This window comes from Amphiprion ocellaris, chromosome 5 (assembly GCF_022539595.1).
Source record: "Amphiprion ocellaris isolate individual 3 ecotype Okinawa chromosome 5, ASM2253959v1, whole genome shotgun sequence".
NCBI lineage: Eukaryota > Metazoa > Chordata > Actinopteri > Pomacentridae > Amphiprion > Amphiprion ocellaris.
Genome location: NC_072770.1, coordinates 7,428,920 through 7,448,820, shown reverse-complemented (window position 1 = coordinate 7,448,820; position 19,901 = coordinate 7,428,920). Strand labels below are relative to the sequence as shown.

The window sequence follows — 19,901 nt, the reverse complement described above, 5'->3', positions numbered from 1 at the left end:
TGCCAGGTGGCTCACTAACACACTGGCAGTATAAAAATTGAATGTGTTAATGTGACATTGCTAATGTATGCTTTTCTTCCTAAATGTCTGCATTGAAATCAGGCAGATGTCGCCACTTAACATTTGTGGTTTGTTTTGAGACAGAAATAAATAAATAAATAAATAAATAAATTCAGTTTTAATTAAAGGTCAGTTCACTCAACTTAAAAAAAGATACACCTACACTTATACGTATAATCAGTGCTGTGAACACCGCAATTTAAATCCATTTACCTGTAGGCCGGAAGAATTTCCAGACACAGATATCTTTAATGCATTTTAGTGGCTTCAAATTTGATCTGCAGTTTATGGATCTTGTTGTGATACTCCTGGAAGAACATTTGCTTTGTTGTAATTTTGGGAAGCTGATACTTTAAGTCCTAATGTTTGTGGACCACTTGATTATTCAGAACAAACTGGATCAATGTTTGATGGGAAAAATTTTGCAGTCATGAAAGCTTTGGAGCAATATTTTCTCTCCTCTCTGTTTGTCCAGGGTTTCCTCCAGAGCCTGAGCTGAGCTCTGCGTTGAAGGGCAGAGATCTATTCGAGGATCCTCCCTCCTCCTCCTCTTCTGCCCCCTCCCCCTCCCTCAGCACGACCCCACCCAGCGAACCCCCCTCCCCCCTCGTTGGCGTCTTTGGCTCCAGCTCCTCCATGGTTACCACGGTGATGAACAAGCATCCCCCAACGCTGCCTCCGGCCTCCACCAAACCCCAGGTAACCCCAACGAAACGCAAGTGCTTATTAAAGGCTGCATCTGTTGGGGAAATGGGCCCCATTACTGCCATTACACCGCCGCAAACCTCATAGCTCATCTTAGAAATGGTGCGCTTTACAGTGTGAACCTGAAAGTGCTGCCGGTGAAAAATGTCCTCCAGCAGGCCGAACTCACTGGCTCTTGGTCACAGAGTGTATGATACTGTAGCTGTGACCGTGTTCTGTATAATAAAACTACACCTCTGGGATCAAAACCACATAGTTCAGAGTCCAGCAGCACATTCTCTGTAACTACCTTCCTGTTCCTTTATTAGAAACCATGTCAGGGAAAAATCATTTGAGTAATGAGAATTTTTTTCTTTTTTTTGTCTGACTGTGGGCACATGTTATGAAAAATCTGCAGGGTGCATGGGGCACCATTCGCCACCTGTCACATCCACCCAGCGTGATTTTTGAAATGAAAAAAACTATTATAAATGTTTTCCTGAGACTCTGTCAATCTTGGAACCATTAAAAATTAGGTGTCCATGGATGCTGAAAGACTCTGGACGTCAGAGAAGCTTAACATTTGTCTGAGGTTAAAAACACACATCAGCTTGTAGTGCGATTATGGGAAATATTTGCCATAGGATGACTGACTTGGTATGACGGACAGTTGTTGTGTTTTGCGAATGACAGATAAATAAGAAGTACAATAGAACCTCGAGGGGTACCTTGTATCAACTTTAACAAGAGAAACTTTCAAATAAAGATAAATACAAGTTTAAGATTCATTTTATACCTCCTACATAACTGAGATGAACTTCTGTAAAGAAGGAGGATGTCAGGTGACATGTTGGGGTTGGTGGATGGGCCAACAAAACCCAGAACGATATTAAAACCACTAAAAAGTAAAGTCAATACCATTGATCATCTTGTTATAATGCAGTGATCAGCTTGGAAATCTTGGGTCCTAACATTTGTGTGGATGTTAATTTGACACCTACGATGAACAACCATGCTGCCATGCCAGTAAGACTCCCAGGTGGCAGCCACTTCCCAAAAAGAAAACATGAACACCTCAAGGAAAATGACGAAGAACCCAAAGCATTGATTGCTGCCCTCCAATCTCTGATTCACACCACCCCACCAAACACCAGATCTAAAGGGTTATTGCCAACATCACAATACTAAACACCACAGGACATCCCCAGAGTACTATACGCTAAAGCAGTGGTTCCCAACCTGGGTTCCCCCCCCTCCCCCCCAGGGGGAGCACCAGAGATCTGAGGGAGGGCACAAAGCTTTGCATGCTCTGAGGCTGTGGGGTTATAAAAAATAGATTTTTACATTTTGGATAAAATCAGAGTAACAGACTCACTGTGTCATCACAAATCTACTTATAAAACATTCTTAAAACACATTTACATTTTCAGTTAGAAAATTACTAATGGAAACGGTGTTGAAAAAAGTAAAACGGGTGAAGATTCATCAGTACCTAAAAACTCCGGCTATACCTCGAGAGTTACCTTAAATTTGGTTTTATTAGAGGACAAGACAGAATTATGTTATTTGTGGTGAAATGTTCGCAAATGACAGCATGAAGCCAAACAAATTACGGCGACGTCAGGAAATAAAACGCAGTGCTGGGGGGGCACTGGTGCTGGGGTGCAACTTATAGGGGGGGCTCCAAGCCAAACAGGTTGGGAACCACTGCTCTCAAGTGTCAGAGCTGTTTGAACAGCACAAGAGGAACCTGCACAATATTAGGGAGGTGGTTTTAATGTCGTGGCTAATTTGTGTGTTTTTCGCAGGTGATTTTTAGCAGTGGCTCATCATTATCTCTCTGTGCAGCCACTATCCTATGGTTTGTATAGAGCTTATGGAGTTGTTGAAGGACTTTTTCTGTTTTATCAAGTTCAGTCAAAACCAGCATGTTCACAGCTCAATATCACAGCTCAATATCACAGATCATAAATTTGTCTCAAGGGAGTTTACATTTTATCCATCAGTCATTTTGGCTGATTGTTAAGTTGTATAAAGAAAAACTCCCCTGCAAAACCTTTAACAGTGGAAAAAATGGAAGAAATCTCCCCTGTCCAGGACAGACTAAGAAGCCACAAAAGCATTGTTGTTCAGACATACATATATATCCATTGTTGTCTTCTTTCTAAAAACAACCCTTGTGAGTGTTTTCCACATCTGTAGACTGTTTTTCATTACAATATAAATTATGTAACTGGTACCAATTGAACTGGCACGGACCGAATGATTCATGCAAACATTTCCTGATCTGCTACTTCGGTGAATAGGAGCCGGTCATTTCTAGGCCTCAAAAACTTTCTGATGAAGATAAAAAGAAAAAGTTACTTTTTAGTGGTGAGTGGATGCAAATCATTAGCTCCTCTATCAAAATCATTGTCATTCAGTCCTCCTGAAGTTTCACTGTCTTTTAACAATGCCATCCTAATCTGTCTCAGAGAAAACAGTCATTATTTGCAAGAGGTTGCTTATCGGGAAAACACCAGACAACTGCTACTGTCATTTACTGGGTTTGGGACGAAAGTCATGATAGTCAACTACGACTAGCTAGTGCCTGACTAGTCGACTATTTTTCTGCAAGTCCAGAAGTCAGGCAATTCAGGTAATAAGATGAAGATGACGCTGACAGCCAGGTTGAAGTAATATCTTGCAGAGCCAAGCTCAAAGACATGTCTTAGAGCAGTGGTTCCCTCCTGTTTGGCTTGGAGCCCCCCTATAAACTGCACCCCAGCCTCAGCGCCCCCCCAGCACAAGTGACCGTATTAATTTACTGTCAACATTTTTTTGTCGACATGTATGGTGCACAGCTAGTCGACTAAGGATTTTCATTAGTTGTCCAAACCATTGATTTTATTAGTCAAACAGTCAGTCTTGCATGACTGATATTTACACCTGGCTGAAGTTTTAGAATAAGTCATGGTTCCTCTGTTTGACCTCCCTTATTGGCCTGCATATTTGATGTCTGGAGACAATCGCTCTGCTTTGCATTGGGATTTCTGAGACTCCTGGTGACGATGCATTTCTTTACTTTGAAAGCAGTCAGATATTATGGAACAGCAGCAGAAAGGGAAAAAAGCCAAAAAACAGATAGCCTTTCCTGAACCCAGATTCATTGGCACAAGCACGTGTCAAGGCTTCTTAATTAATGTTCGATCTTCTGTTGATGGTTTAATGAGCAGCCGAGCACAAGCAGGTAGCCCCTTGCAATTGATCTAATTGATATTTCCATAGGCTTATTTCCTGAGGGTGAAAGGAAACAAGTATGGATCTGTTTCCATGAGGAGCTTATTTTTTAATGGCTGAAGTGTTCCCCAAGAGACAGCTCAAAGTCCTGCTGACTTAATTACTCCACTAAGGAACGGGCGGAGTTATGTGACGATCCGTGTACGTTTGTCTGTGAATCTGTCTGTCTGTCTGTCTGTGTGAAACATTACTGAAAAACAGAGCAACAGATTTGGATGAAATTTTCACTGAAGGTCAAAAATGACACAAGGACCAAGTGATTAGATTTTGACAGTGATGCGGCTTATAGTCTGCATCTACAGCTTTGTTAAAGATTTCCCATTGGGAGATATAGCAGCCGGCACGGCGTCACTGTAACCACGATGTGAACACTGTGTCAGTTATCCACTGATGATCACGTGATTGCGATCCTACTACAAATTGACTGTGATTTATCAGTTGGAAATCATACAAGGAACAAATGATTAAACTGTGGGCTGTTTCTGAGTCCCATCAATTCCTGCCGCCCGCTACATATTTAGGTCGTGCAACGTAGCAAACCCCAGCCAGACACGTTAAGTTCAGCCGTCAGCCTTATTTTGAACACAAATTCACCTTTCTGTCCTTCACTCATTTCTTCACCGTAAGAGCTTGTCCCCATTGCAGCTAGGAGCTTCTAAGTTTAGACACATCCTTTGCTAGACAGCAACAGCGTGTAACCGTTGTCTTTCATCAACGGTGAAAGACGCTCTCTCTGCAGCTGTGTCCAATCGGCTGGGATTGTCCACTGGCTGGGGGTGTAGCACCGAGGAGGGAGGGACCATGACAGTTTAACTCTCTCAGTGTTTTTACCATGTAAGTGGCAGACTGGAAAAAATGGAAACATGGAGTTTTTTTTCCTCAATCAAACTGGAAGCAATGATAACGCCAGGACCTTCAACACGCACACACTGAAAAATGAGATGCCATTAGACTTGCTTTCCTTTCCTTTTCTTTGCTCTGTAATCCTACTAGAAGAAAACACTGGTTACGTTGCAGTAGAAAAACTGAACCAACATGGGTGTCATGACATCAGATGCACAGTGCTAAATGTGGCGAGATTAGAGGAATGTTTGTACCCAATTAGACAGAGGGGCTGCCAACTTGGTAAAGCCCTCTACAAAGCACTGATAATAGCTGACAAAACCTAGAAAGGAGCACAGCTCAGAAACATGGCTGGGGCACCGCCAGTTGGCCACGGCCTCGATCTTCTTGGGGTCTGTGAAGACCCCTTGGCTCGGAATTACATGCCCCAAGTAACCAACCTCCTGTTGGAAAAATGCGAATTTTTTGAGCTGGGCACATCATCCAGCAGAGGTATGTCATGAGAGATGAGATTGGTGCAGCCCAAGTCACCATCATGGGCGGAGAAGACAGGTGGTACTTGTACAGTAACGATTTAACATCTGTCTGTTCCTGCTCAGTCAGTGCAGACAGATCCAGCAGCTCCACCTTATCTAACACCGAAGGGGTAGATGTCTGGGAAAAAACAACAACCGACATGGGCTCTTCAGTCACTCCGGCAGGCAGGCTGAAAATCTGGACAACTCCGAGGGTGCCAAGGCCAGTCCTTGGGTAAAGGAGGATCTCAGTGGTCCCGACATTCACCACAGGGACATACACTGTACCCCGGATGACCTGAACAAGGCAAGAGGAGGCTAGCAACCCAGCAGGTAGGCTGGCTCCAGGGGGTTCAAACAATATACACTGACCAGAAAACTGCTCTGGGCAGGTGCTAGTGACCAACTTCATCATCTTCATGTGAGGGTCCGGGACCGGCAAGCCATTCGTATACCTGGTGAGGTATACGAATGGCTTGCCAGCCCCTCACATGAAGTTCCTCGGTGCTTCAGTGGCAGCCTGATGGCACCTCTGTAAAGCTTCAGTGACTGGACTCGTCGCCTGTGAAACACAAGGTGAGTCAAAAAAAGAGGGGCCAAATCTACCAAAAAGTTCTCTGTAGCACCGGCGAATCACGTTCATCCCCAAGATCCCAGGAACAGGGGACATGGCACCAGGGGGGTCTTTAACCACAAGGAGTCCACAGCGGGGCATCACCTTGCCGCAAAGTTCCACGTCAAGCTCCAAGTAGCCGATATATGGAATTGCTAGGCCATTTGCTGCTCGTAGCTGTAGCCAGTGACACGAACGGAGGCGATCATGGCCTCGAGGTGCAAACTGTGCCAGAAAGAAGCTCTCGGTGACTGTGGACACCATAGAACCCGTGTCCACCAAGCATGAAACCATGACTCCTCCAATGGAGACGTTGATGATTGGACAAGGAGCAACTAATTCAGCCGCTGCACCTTCCTGTGAACCTAAAGACTCCCCAACTGAGCTGTGGCTCGGCAACTCAGCGGGCTTCAGTTTTCTGGCAAGCGAGGAGCAGGAAGTTCCGCGGTGTTAGAGTTAACACCACAGACAGAATTAACACGTGGGCGGGAAAGAACATGTTCACCATCACACTCACGAGCAAAATGGCCAGGCCACTGGCACCTTCTGCAGATCAGGGGGCCATTGTGAGTAGTCCGTCCTTGGGAAGGGGGAGCCCGCAGGGAAGCCACAATCTGAGTGAGCTGGTTAAGCTGCTCCTGCTGGCGCTTCAGGAGTTCCATCAACTCACTAAGACCTGGCTCCTGTGAAGCGACCTTAGGGGTTGGTTGAACACGGCCCTGTACCCCATACTGGAGGCTGAAGGCTGATGGCAAAGAGAAACTGCGCCCGCTAGCACCCCCTGGAAGGCCCTCCCGCTCCCACCTAACAGCCTCACTCCGCAACTCCAGCAAAGTGACAGCAGGCTGGCGGCGAATGGACTGTTTAAGCTCCCTCCGGAGAGAACTATCAAGAACATGTTCAGCAAATTGGTCTCGAAGGAGAACATCAGCATTTGGCATCCAATCAGGTGCACACTGCTTTACCTGTGCCATTAAAGCCATGAGGGCTAAGGAAAACTCCTGCAGTGTCTCACCTTCAAGTTGGTGCCAAGAAAAGAAAGCCTGCTGTAGAGTGACATAAGACTGAGCACATCCATATAGCTCCTTCAGGATGGCAAGGACCCGAGCAGGGTCTCCTTGCTCTGCACTAGAGCGGAACTTAATCTCCTCCTTCGCTTCTCCCTCCAAATGATCGAAAAAGAAGAGGGCTTGGTCAGCCACAGAAAGGTGAAGGGCCTGCACGCACGCCTGGATTTCTTCCAGCCACTCAGTTATACCAATGCCAGTCTTCCCATTAAACATGGGACACTTACGATCCCTTGGTACAACAACCAACCGCTCCGTGACAGCAGCAGCAGCACCTACAGGTGGGGCATGACCAGCTGGAGCAGGACCCGCTGGAGCAGACGAGGAAGTGGCCCGCTCCTGACAAAGCCGCTCGTTATCGGCCTTAAACTGTAACACCAGCTCCTTAAGCTGCTGCATCTCCTCCTCCATGCTGCTGTTTTGGTTCTCACTATTAAAGCAAATAAAACACTAAACACCAAAAACAATCAAAACACCAAATAATACAGTAACCAAAGGAAAAAAAACAAACAACAAAAAAAAGAAACATGTCTTGGCCACTTTAAACTGTGTAATCCTGCCAACAACGGCAGAATGTGGTGAGATTAGAGGAATGTTTGTACCCAATTAGACCAATTATGGTCCCAACAATGCCACCTGGGACTTTCATCCAGGAAATCCTAGCTCAGGTGTGTTTCACTGTCACTAAACCAATTAAGGCTCAACAGGTTCCATTAACACAGGGGGGGTGAGACGTGTTCCAATTTAACAATGTTTATTAACAAATTATAAGAAAGAAAATAATGTCACACACCAGTTAACATATACTAACTAAAAGAAAGAATGAGCAACAAGGAATAAAAACCCGGGTTGGGGCTTACCCTGCGGCAGGATAACCAAAAGGGGAGAGGAATCCTCAAATGAATCACCCGTGACACTGCAAATAATACACACACACAAAACCAAAAAAAGGGGGGGACCGTGAAGAAGACACCGCCACCAGGGAATAACTGCCGCAGTAAGCCACAGCACCTGTAAACAGAAGACAGAGACAAAGATTAATAAAACGTGCCCATACTAACCATAATTGGTGTGGACAAAAGAAAACAAAACAAAAGGACAATGAATAATGAATTAAATCAATACATGAAACCAAATAGACTCACAAACAAAAAAAAGACAAACCAACTAATACAACAAAGCAAACCAAAATACCAAAAGGAAATTCCTAAATTAATTTCCTAATAACAAAGAAAAACAAAACGCCATCAACTGAAGTAGCCCTTGCAGCTTTACAGGTTCTGGCACAGCAGCGACACAGCCGGCCTCTTCACGGAGTGGACACAGGCGGCACTCAGTCGTGCTGGGCTGAGAAGTCTCCTCCAAGCCGCAGCAAACAAACAAAACCAAAAAACAAAAAACCCAAAAAGTTCACCAGACGAAAATCAAAGAAAACCAAAACAGCAGCTCGGCTTGAAGTGATGGTGGCAGTCAGATTATGCCGGGCTGGCAACTGGAGGGTGTGAGGCACAAGAATATGGCTCACACGCACGCACACACAACCAGAGCGAGCCTGTGATCCTATGCCCAGCAGGGCTCCAGCAGATCCCCGTTTCGCCCCGGGGAATTCTCCCACGATATTCAGACAGCGTGCCTTTACGGCGATCACAACAGCTGGATACACCAGAGAGCAGCTACGTCCACCAACGCCGTCATGCCAAACTACAGCCACCACGGAAGCGAGCAGGGAGCGGAGGACAGAAAGCTCCACTGCTGCACACCTGAATATAAAGGGCCCATAGTACCGCCCAGCAATTACGGTCCCCGCACCGCTGGCACGGCACCCAACAGCAGCCAGGAGGGAGACAACCTCCCGTCACATAAAGAAGGTCCCTCCTACCTGAACTCTGTCATTCAGGTCGACACATTAATCAAAGGACTCAGAAGTGAGCTCTCCGATGTATTCTGTGCAGCATCTCATGTATTGGAAAGCATCGAATTCGGGATTAGTTTGTAAAACACATCTGCTTATTCTGATCATAATTTAGTATGAATACATAAATATAGTGGGTAGCATGCTGAAGCTAATTGAAGATGGGATTAGATGTTTATAGATCGACATATCAGCATGTCTGAGCTGTCCCATGTGGATTTCTGAGTTAAGCCTAAATGAAAATGTTTCCACTGACAAATGATTTTTTATTTTTTTTTTTAAATGTTCTAAATTGTAGTGTGTGGCTTATACTTTCAGAGGTCTGGACGTGGAAAAGGACAAGGAGAGGTGATGCCAACGCTGGACATGGCGCTGTTTGATTGGACTGACTATGAGGACATGAAACCTGTGGACACCTGGCCATCCTCCAGGAAGAAAGGTTGGTAATGTGATATTTTTATTGGAGGTAAAAAGGCTGGGTGGAAATAATAGAAATCCAATTCAAATCATCCATTTTATGTTAGATTATTCTATTGTACACTACCATTCAAAAGTTTGCGGTCACTTAGAAATGTCCTTATTTTTGAAAGAAAAGCGTTGTTTTTCAATGAAAATAATATTAAATGAATCAGAAATATAGTCTAGACATTGTTAATGTGATAAATGACTATTCTAGCTCGAAACAGCTGATTTTTAATGGAATATCTATATAGGGATACAGAGGAACATTTCCAGCAACCATCAAGTGATGGTTGCTGTGTTCCTGTGTTCTAATGCTACATTGTGTTAGCTAATGATGTTGAAAGGCTAACTGATGATTAGAAAACCAATTATTGTGCAATTATGTTTGCACATGAATAAAAGTGTGAGTTTTCATGGAAAACATGAAATTGTCTGGGTGACCCCAAACTTTTGAACGGTAGTGTATATAAATAAATAATATTTTAGAAGATTGTAGTACTCACCATTAGAATACTAACATGCCCACAATGATAATACTAGTTGATGTTTAGCAGTTACAGTATTTGACATAATCACTATCTTATTGTCACGGGGTCAAATAATTCTCTGGATGTACGACATCACCAAAGTTCATCCTCTGATCACCAATTTAGTGACAGTTCATCCACTTGTTGTTGAGATATCTTTCACATTAAATGAAAACATTCATCAGCTGGCAGTGAAACAGCAAAGTCACGAGGCTCTCCATCACTGTTTGAATTTATCCTCAAGAGTTTTTTAATAACTGCAGCAAATTACACTGCAATCCATGTGATAGTTGTGAGCTACACCACCGTTCAAAAGTTTGGGGTCACCCAGACAATTTCATGTTTTCCATGAAAACTCACAATTTTATTCATGTGCTAACATAATTGCACAAGGGTTTCCTAATCATCAATGAGCCTTTCAACACGATTAGCTAACACAATGTAGCATTAGAACACAGGCGTGATGGTTGCTGGAAATGTTCCTCTGTACCTCTATGCAGATATTCCATTAAAAATCTGCTGTTTCTTTATTTATTCTTTATTTATTTCTTTATTTGGTAGGGACAATGCACATTAAAGAATCCCCATTTATTCAGAAATAGGCGTAAATATGCTGGATTATAGCACAATGCTAATTTACATCCGTAGTCCCTAAGAAAAAAAGACATAACAGTGAAACATAAAACAAAAACACACAATGCACAATAAAAGCACACTGCAAAAAGTACACAAAGAAAACATAACAGTGAAACATACAATAAAACATAGGACAATGGATCACAATAAAAGGTCAATAGGTTGCAATAAAAAGACAATAGGTCGCAATAAAAAGACAATATGTCACAATAAAAAGTCAGTAGATCGCAAAAAAAAGGACATTACAAAGTGCACACAAGGAAATTATAAGTCAGTGGTCACAGGATTGGTGCACTTTCAGCCACTGTTTTAGGTGAGATTCGAAAGTTGGTAGTGTGGGACACTCCCTTATGGAGAGTGGAAGACTGTTCCAGAACTTACTGGCCTTCACAGAAAGAGCTAGAATAGTCATTTAGCAAATTAACAATGTCTAGACTGTATTTCCGATTCAATTAATGTTATCTTCATTGAAAAAAAAATGCTTTTCTTTCAAAAATAAGGACATTTCTAAGTAGAGGTCGACCGATGTTTTGGGCCGATATATGGACTTTTTCCAAAATCGGCCATCGGCCGATTTTTACAAATAAAAAGCCGATTTGTGATCAGGCACCCCTACGGGCAGCTGCCGCGACCGCTTTTCCCTTAGAAGGAAAAGCGGTCTTACCTGTTTTTTTTTTTTAAAAAACAGGTAAGAGATTTGTTTCTTGGTAAGAGAGAAAATGCAATGTTGATTTAGCCTTTAAAAGTCTTTACTGTGTGATCATCAAACTGTAAAAGTTAGCCGTTTAAGTTTTAGCGTCAGCCTCAGGCATACAAGCAAGTGAGAAAGTGAAAGTAAATCTGTGGCTGCACTGTGTGTGTGTGTGTGTGTGTGTGTGTGGTGCGCGCCTATGCCCAGAGCGAGGCTGCTGCACGTCCCAGCGTCGGTATGTTTATATTATCTAATTATACTAGCAGCCCCCCCACCCCCCCCACCCCCGCTTTCACCTCGCGCGCCGCGCCCCCCCTCCCCCGCTTTCACCTCCCGCGCCGCGCCGCGCCCCCCCGTCGATTGCGATGGTGGCCCGACTTGAAAAGTAGATCTCGGGTCCCAAATTAGTGGGCACCCATGATTTCCACAGACACCTGCAATAATCTCTTCAATCACACTGCTAACAGTGTCATGTCATCCTATCTAAACACTACGCTGAGCCATCACACATCTACCCTGTTTCTTCCCAATCAATGTATAAACTTCAGTTCAGTGCCAGAAGTGGAAACTAAGTACTATATTAGCACTATACATGAGTTAGTCTTAGTTTGATCCTGAAATGGAATATAATGGTTAAGAAAAATCTGTGTAAAAAATGTATGTTGTGCAAGATTGCTCACATTTCATGTGAGAAAAAAAGCTAAATACTGACTATATATTACAATTATTATCATACTGTAAGACTAAAATAGTGACACAAACTTTTGTGTTTTATTTTGTGGTTTATCTAAAGATTTGTAATGTTTAACTGCACTACGTTATTTAATTTAATTAGCATTTGTTACAGTTTTTATTTTGTGATCATGTTTATCTTTTTTACTTGAACAAGCAATTGCACTTTCAGGTTACTTTTTAATTGTATTTTTTGTAAACTTTAAGTATTTTTTTATGTTATTGTGCTTTTTCACTTTTTGTGTTCAATAAATGTTAGAGTTCTACTAGTGTATTTAATTTGTAATATATACATGTATATACTTTTAGTGTTTAAATTGCCTTTTGTAATCGATGTGCTTTAAAAAAAAAAAAAGGACATCGGCCTTAAAAATCAGCATCTACAATCGGCTTTAGATATCAGCCATCGGCTGAAAATTTTTTTAAAAATCGGTATCGGCATCGGCCTTTGAAAATCCCATATCGGTCGACCCCTATTTCTAAGTGACCCCAGACTTTTAAACGGTAGTGTAGATCAGTCTAGATCAAAGACTTAGACACAGAATTTCAACTCCACAGACATGCAAGATAAAAAAAATGCATTATTGATAGTATTTAAGCAAAACACAGATGTTGAGTATCCAAAAAACCTTAAGAAACTTTTTGTAATAGCACATTTATGTGATTTTATAGGAGGCTTGTTTTGCAAAAACTGTGAAATTGAAGTAATTGTGTTAGACAGCAGTCTTTGCAAACATAAATACCACACACACAAAAAGCCTAATTGTTGACGCTCGATCTGTTTTGTCGAGGCTATGTATTGATTGGAAAACTTTAAGTTCAAACTGTTTGTGTTTTTGTTGTTTTCTTTTTCTTTTCTTTTTCTTTTTTTTAACCGCAGACAAGAGGAGGAGTAAGAACCTCAGCAGCGGAAACGTGACTGCAGATGCCGAGGCAATCGAGCCATGTGACCACCACCTGGACTGCCTGCCAGGTCAGTACAAACATGAGTCATTTACATGTCAATCTGGACCGGAGCACAAGTCCATGATGATCCAAACAACAAAAGACTGAATTCACATATATGCTCAGCTGTTGTTCTCACTGACAGCTCACAGTTTTTGGTAAATTGTGGCATTCATTTAGAAATGCCTTAATTTGCCATTCATTCATGTGATAATACATCAGAGAGCATTCAGTCACCACCGTACAAGAGATAGAGTCCACTTGTAGGTGTGGATTACCATATACATTTTATGTATTTTTATTTGTTTTGTTTCTCATTGCTGTGTATTAGGCCTCTGAAATCCCAAACTCACTGCCAGGTTTAAAAGACATGTAAAAGAAATCACCAAAATTACACCATTTATCAGAGCCAAAAGCTGTAAAAACAGAAAAAATAACAGATTTTCAACTTCATGATGTTCATTGAACTACTAATCTGTGATGTGGTATTCCATCAGAAAAAAATAACCAAATCTAAGCTTAACATCATGATATTTCATCAAAATCCCTTTATTCTACACATCTCATTCAAAAAATCTTCAAAAAGAAAAAAGTGTGCTGTAAGTCGATTCTCTCAGGGACTTTTAAGCTGAACTGGGCTTCATTGCAATTGTTGTTTACACAGAATAAACACGTTTATACATAATTTAAAATGTATATAGGTAAATATCTGTAGTATGTAAAGTCACTCACAGTATTTGCAACACCTGTCTGGAAAAATGCTGTAAATGTCAACGCCAGGTTTTTATATTAGAAAAATAAAAAAGCAAAGAAATCCAACTTTCATTTTCATTTAAATGATTTATGGCATCAGAATTATGTTATACTGCACATAAGACTATTTTGAGTTCTCGCTACTTCTATCTAGAGTTGTGTGTGTTTCCATGGAGGAGCAGGACTTTGTATTGCATTGCAAAATTAACCCACAGTGAGTAAAAATGCTACAGGAGCAACAAGAAATGCGCTCAGAGAGCACAGTACTCTGCCAGGGCTGCACAGTGGTTGTCTCATTTCCAACAGATGAAATCTTTAGTAAAAAATTACCTTGTGCTGAGCACAGGCGTGTGTTATGCATGTGTACGTTATGTACGTATACTGAATCACATGACCTAAACATGTAGCGGGTGGCTGGAATTGATGGGACTCGGAAGCACCCCCACAATTTAATCAATTGTTCCTTGTATAATTTCTGACGGATAAGTCCTGATAAGTCCACAGCGGTGGATTTGTAGTAGGATCGCAATCATGTGATCGTCAGCAGGCAGCTGACGTAGTGTTCACTTGTGGTCATAGTTACAGTGATGCCGTGCCACTATTGCAATGATACAGAAATCTTTAACAAATCCGTGGATCCAGACTATAAACCGCATCATTGCCAAACTCTAACCAGTTGGTCCTTGTGTCATTTCTGACCTTCCCTGAAAATTTCATCCAAATCCGTTGGTCCGTTTTTGAGTAATGTTGCGAACAGATGGACAAACAGACGGACAAATGTGTCCCGATCATCACATAACTCCTCCACGTTACTTGGCATAGTAAAAAAATCATCGAGAAGTGGCTTGGGGTTTAGAGGGTTAAATGAATATGTACTAATGTCACATGTGTTTGGTTGTTAAGAACTATGGTTTTCTCTTATACAAGGTTCTTGCTGTGACCTGAGACAGCATGAGTGTAAACCTCACAACAGAGGCCTCAACAACAAATGCTACGATGACTGCATGTGTGAGGAAGGTGAGTTTGGGAACATTCAATTTAAAATAATTTCTCTACTTAGTAGCACTCCACAGAAAAAATGTATAGCAGCAGCTCTTCTTTTCATTTCCTGTACTACATCTGGCTCATTTCCCGAGTCTCACTGTTGATAATTAAGATTTTAAAAGTCACTGACTTGTGATGGGAACAGGTCCCCAGAGTGGACAAAATGATTTCTGACTGAATTTATGGTAAACACAAAATGTCCCACTGTTAATGCATTTTCATTTTCATGTTAAGAAATGTTTATGTGATAGATTTTGTTTATGAGCTGGTAAAGCACTCCGGGGTCTGTTTCCATGAGCATCTAAGAGGGCTTGATTAGCACAGACTGCCATGATGGTAGTTTACAGTACAGCCTCTTATCTACTGTGCACTGCTGATTAACTACACCATGTGATCCTAAAACACATACAGATACAGTACCTATAAAAAGTAAATAAATAGCATTCACGTTGTTGTCTTTAAACCATTTCTGCATCACTTTGGCTGTATACATTGGATCACTGGATGTTGCTGAAAAACATATCTCCTCCCAAGTCGTAGTTCTCTTGTAGACTGCGTCAGGTTGCCCTTCAGAATCTCCCAACACTTTGCTGCTTTCATTTTGCCCTCTACCTTTACAAGTCTTCCAGGGCCAGCTTCTGGGAAGCAACCCTACGTCATGATGCTGCCACCACCATGCTTCATGTTTATTATGATATGTAGTGTTTTGCCCACCAAACATAAGGTCTAGTCTAGAGGTCTAAAAGCTCAATTTTTATCACATCAGAATCTCTGACATGCCTTCTGATGAACTGTAGTGGAGTTTTAATATGAGCTTTTTTCAAGACTGGCTTTTCTAAACCTTCACAGGTGTCTTGGTGGACTTTCTTACAAGTGTCTTTCTTGGAAAATCACTCAGTTTTTGAGCTCCTGGCAGATTTATGCATGTGCCATATTTCTATAATTTCTTAGTGATGGATGTAACTGTACCCAAAGGGATCATCAGTAACTTGGAAAACAACTGCCTCTGATCATCTAAACCAGGGGTGTTAAACATGGCCCAGCCCGTAAGAGGGTCCAGTCTGACCCGTGGGACGACTTGACAAAGTGTAAAAATTACAGAGACGACATTGATTGCAAATTGTAAATTTGTAAAAGTATAGATTTAAAAGCATTTCTAGACCATGACAAGTTGTTTTGACCATAAAGTAAAATATTATATTGTTCATTGTTCTTTTGTCGTTTTGTGTCTTGTTTTTGTTGTTTTTTTGTCTTTTTTTGTCTGACTTGTCGTTTGTCTCTTGTCATTGTGTTTCTTGTTTTTTGTCATTTTGTCATTTTCTTTTTGTCTCGCTTGTGTTTTTGTCTTATTTTTCTCATTTTGTTTTGCTTTATTTGTTGTTTTGTGTATCGTTTTTGTTGTTTTGTTTTTTGTCTCACTTGTTTGTCTATTTGTTAGTCATTTTGTTTCTCATTTTTGTCTCATTTTTGTCGCTTGTCCATTTTTTTATCACCTTCAAACTTTTTTGTATTTTTTTGCCTGTTTTGTTTCATTTCATGTCGCTTGTCTCATTTTTTTTGTCATTTTGTGTCTCGTTTTTGTCATTTTGTATCTCGCTTTTGTTGTTTTTTTGTCTGACTTTTGTCATTTTGATCATAAAGAAAAATGATATATTGTTCAGTTCCAGATACAGTGGCATGAAAAAGTATCTGAACCCTTTGGAATTTCTCACATTTCTGCATAAAATCACCATCAAATGTGATCTAATCTTTGTCAAAATCACACAAATGAAAAAAACAGTGTCTGCTTTAACTAAAACCACCCAAACATTTATAGGTTTTTATTTTTTTAATGAGGATAACATGCAAACAATGACAGAAGCGGAGGAATAAGAAACTGAAACTTCACATTTAATATCTGGTTGCCCCCCCCCCTTTGGCAGCAATAACTTCAACCAGACGTTTCCTGTAGTTGCAGATCAGTCTGGCACATCGATCAGGATCAATCTTGGACCATTCCTCTTTACAAAACTGCTGCAGTTCAGTCAGATTCCTGGGATGTCTGGCATGAATCGCTCTCTTGAGGTCATGCCACAGCATCTCAATGGGGTTCAAGTCAGGACTTTGACTTGGCCACTCCAGAACATGTATTTTGTTCTTCTGAAACCATTCTGAAGTTGATTTACTTCTGTGTTTTGGGTCATTGTCCTGTTGCAGCATCCATCCTCTTTTTAGCTTCAACTGTCTGACAGACGGCCTCAGCTCTTCCTGCAAAACATCCTGATAAGCTTTTGAATTCATTTTTCCATTAATGATTGAAAGTTGTCCAGGCCCTGAGGCAGCAAAACAGCCCCAAACCATGATGCTCCCTCCACCATGCTTCACGGTGGGGATGAGGTGTTGATGATGGTGAGCTGTTCCATTTTTCCTCCATACATGACGTTGTGTGTTCCTCCCAAACAATTCAACTTTCATTTCATCAGTCCACAAAATATTTTGCCAGAAGTTCTGTGGAGTGTCCACGTGCCTTTTTGCGAACATTAAACGCGCAGCAATGTTTTTTTTAGACAGCAGTGGCTTCCTCCGTGGAGTCCTCCCATGAACACCATTCTTGGTCAGTGTTTTACATATTGTCGATGTATGCACAGAGATATTGGACTGTGCCAGTGATTTCTGTAAGTTTTTAGCAGACACTCTAGGGTTCTTTTTTACCTCTCTGAGCATTCTGCGCTGAACTCTTGTTGTGATTTTTGGTGGACGGCCACTCTTTGGGAGAGAAGCAACAGTGTCAAACTCTCTCTATTTGTAGACAGTTTCTCTAATTGTGGATTGATGAACATCCAGACTTTTAGAGATGGTTTTGTAACCTTTCCCAGCTTTATACAAATCAACAATTCTTGATCGCAGGTCTCCAGAGAGCTCTTTTGAGTGAGCCATGGTGCACATCAGACAATGCTTCTCATCAAGACACAATTCTTATCAGGTGTGTCTTTTATAGTGGACAGGGCAGCTTTAAGCCACTCCTCAGTGATTGGACACACCCCTGACTTAAATTATTTGGTAAAAATTGGTATTAATTGCTCTCAAAGTCTCCTTAGGCAGAAGGTTCAGTTACTTATTCCTCCCCCTTCTGTCATTGTTTGCATGTTATCCTCATTAAAAATATGAAAACCTATAACTGTTTGGGTGGTTTTAGTTAAAGCAGACACTGTTTTTTTTTTCATTTGTGTGATTTTGACAAAGATCAGATAGCATTTGATGGTGATTTTATGCAGAAATGTGAGAAATTCCAAAGGGTTCAGATACTTTTTCATGCCACTGTACCTATGTTTTGTGCCTTTGTAGATAAACTGTGATCTGTAAGTTGTAATGTTTGAATGATAATCTGAGGCATAATATTGTTGAAATTGAATTTATTTTTCTTAAGAAATTTCAGGTTGTGCAAAATGTTTTGTAAAAAGATAACTCCTGAAATGTGAACATTTTCAGAATGTACTTTTTGGCACTAAAACAAAGGAAAAATGTGGAGTTGTGGTTATTTATAGGTTATGATGCTCTGAATTTACTGGTGCTGCCCACCTGACATCAAATTGGGCTGAATGTGGCCCCTGAACTAAAATGAGTTTGACACCCCTGATCTAAACTCTATTAGTTCATCTGATACTTATGATCTTTCAGGGTTTCGTTGTTATGCTAAATTCCACCGGAAGCGACGTGTGACCAGGAGGAGGGGTCGCTGTGTGGTGCCAGAGTCAGTGAGCAGTGACCAAGGGGGCTTCATCACTATATGACGAGGAGGAGGACAAGATGGAGGACTGACATGAAGAACGACCCCATGACCACTCTGACATAGATGACAGGACAGCCAAGACACCACATGACAATAAGTACTTAAAGGTGACGGCTTGCTGGTTTATTAGATCAACTCCACAATATAAATCACCCAGAGGCCAAATCTGATCAGTTAGTGTTAATTAACAGGTAACCAAACAGGTAATCCTGAGAATGTTGCATTGTGGGATTAACCATGCACCCTAATCCAGTTAATGAGTCTTAATTCTGCTTTGTTCACTTTAGCATCACTGCATGAAAAGGGCCTTTCCAAAATCACCCAGTCCGCAGTAAGAAAATGTGTTTTTATCTGCTTATAATTGTTTGAAATGATACAGTCAGCAAGCAACACATTACTGAATAAAATGCTCATATGCCGAGTAAAATTTGAAGATGTCAGAGAGATTAAGTGCTAACATTTGCTACTATTACGATTCTCATCGTTATGGTTTCAGTTTAGGAAAAAGCAGAATTTGAGAGTTTTGAGAAACCTCTTTGTCAAATGTCAGAGTCTGTTCTGCATCTGATTGTCTGTGTCTTGCTGACCTGAGTCAAATACCGTTAAAAATAATTTTTAATATTGGTTTAATGTCTTTGGAGTCCCTGATCGGTGCTTTTTACAGCCTAGACACCATTCATATTGAGTCAAGTAACTGAAATACTTTCCTGGCCTCCAAACAATGGTTCTCCAAACAATGCTGAAAAATTATTTGTAACTGCTATTTGTCTGCTATCCTGTATTGTAAATATGAATGTGTTTCAATCGCCATTTTTTTAATTGATGCCACGATTCGTAAGTACTTAACGGTAGTATGATAAACAAAGATGCTTGTTGGACTTTCCATTTTACATGTCCTAATATATGTTTTATTTATTCTGTATTCAACATGTTTGTCTATACAGTGTGTTTTTCTGCCTTTTTTGTTTCCATGATTAAACACTTACTAGGATGAACACTGTGTGGTGCTCATAGACTTACAGTACTTTACAACACTGACTTTCTTCTATGTTTGTTATTAGCATGTATCATTAATGTTAATGTTTAGTCCTAAAAGGCAGTTTTCAGTCATTGCAGTGTGCCTTCAGTGAAGCTGAGCAGGGGTAGGGTGAGCTCAATGTCCATCACTGTGTGTGTAGTCTGTAGTCTGAAGTCTGAGGCAAAACAAACTCCTCCTTGTGTTTTTCTCTTTGAGACATCTAATGGGACAGAGGTCTAAATCAGGCCCTTACTATATTTAGTCAAACATAGAGGACACAACAGTGGTGGAATATTGATCAAAGTACCAAAACAACAATGTGAAAATAGTCAGCTACCAAGAAATAATCTA

General features: G+C 41.2%; 1 protein-coding gene across 2 annotated transcripts in view; it reads left to right on the top strand.

Annotated features, from left to right (window-relative positions):
- The window catches only part of draxina (dorsal inhibitory axon guidance protein a), a 34,606-nt gene extending 15,079 nt beyond the window's left edge, over positions 1-19,527 (top strand). For both annotated transcript variants that reach the window (XM_023293230.3, XM_023293229.3), the window contains exons 3-7: positions 536-759; positions 9,292-9,412; positions 12,902-12,994; positions 14,647-14,736; positions 18,421-19,527. In XM_023293230.3, coding sequence (XP_023148998.1) covers positions 536-759; positions 9,292-9,412; positions 12,902-12,994; positions 14,647-14,736; positions 18,421-18,533 — 641 coding nt within the window. In that variant the 3' untranslated portion in view covers positions 18,534-19,527. The remainder of the gene's footprint in view (positions 1-535; positions 760-9,291; positions 9,413-12,901; positions 12,995-14,646; positions 14,737-18,420) is intronic.
- The last annotated feature ends 374 nt before the right edge of the window (positions 19,528-19,901 follow it).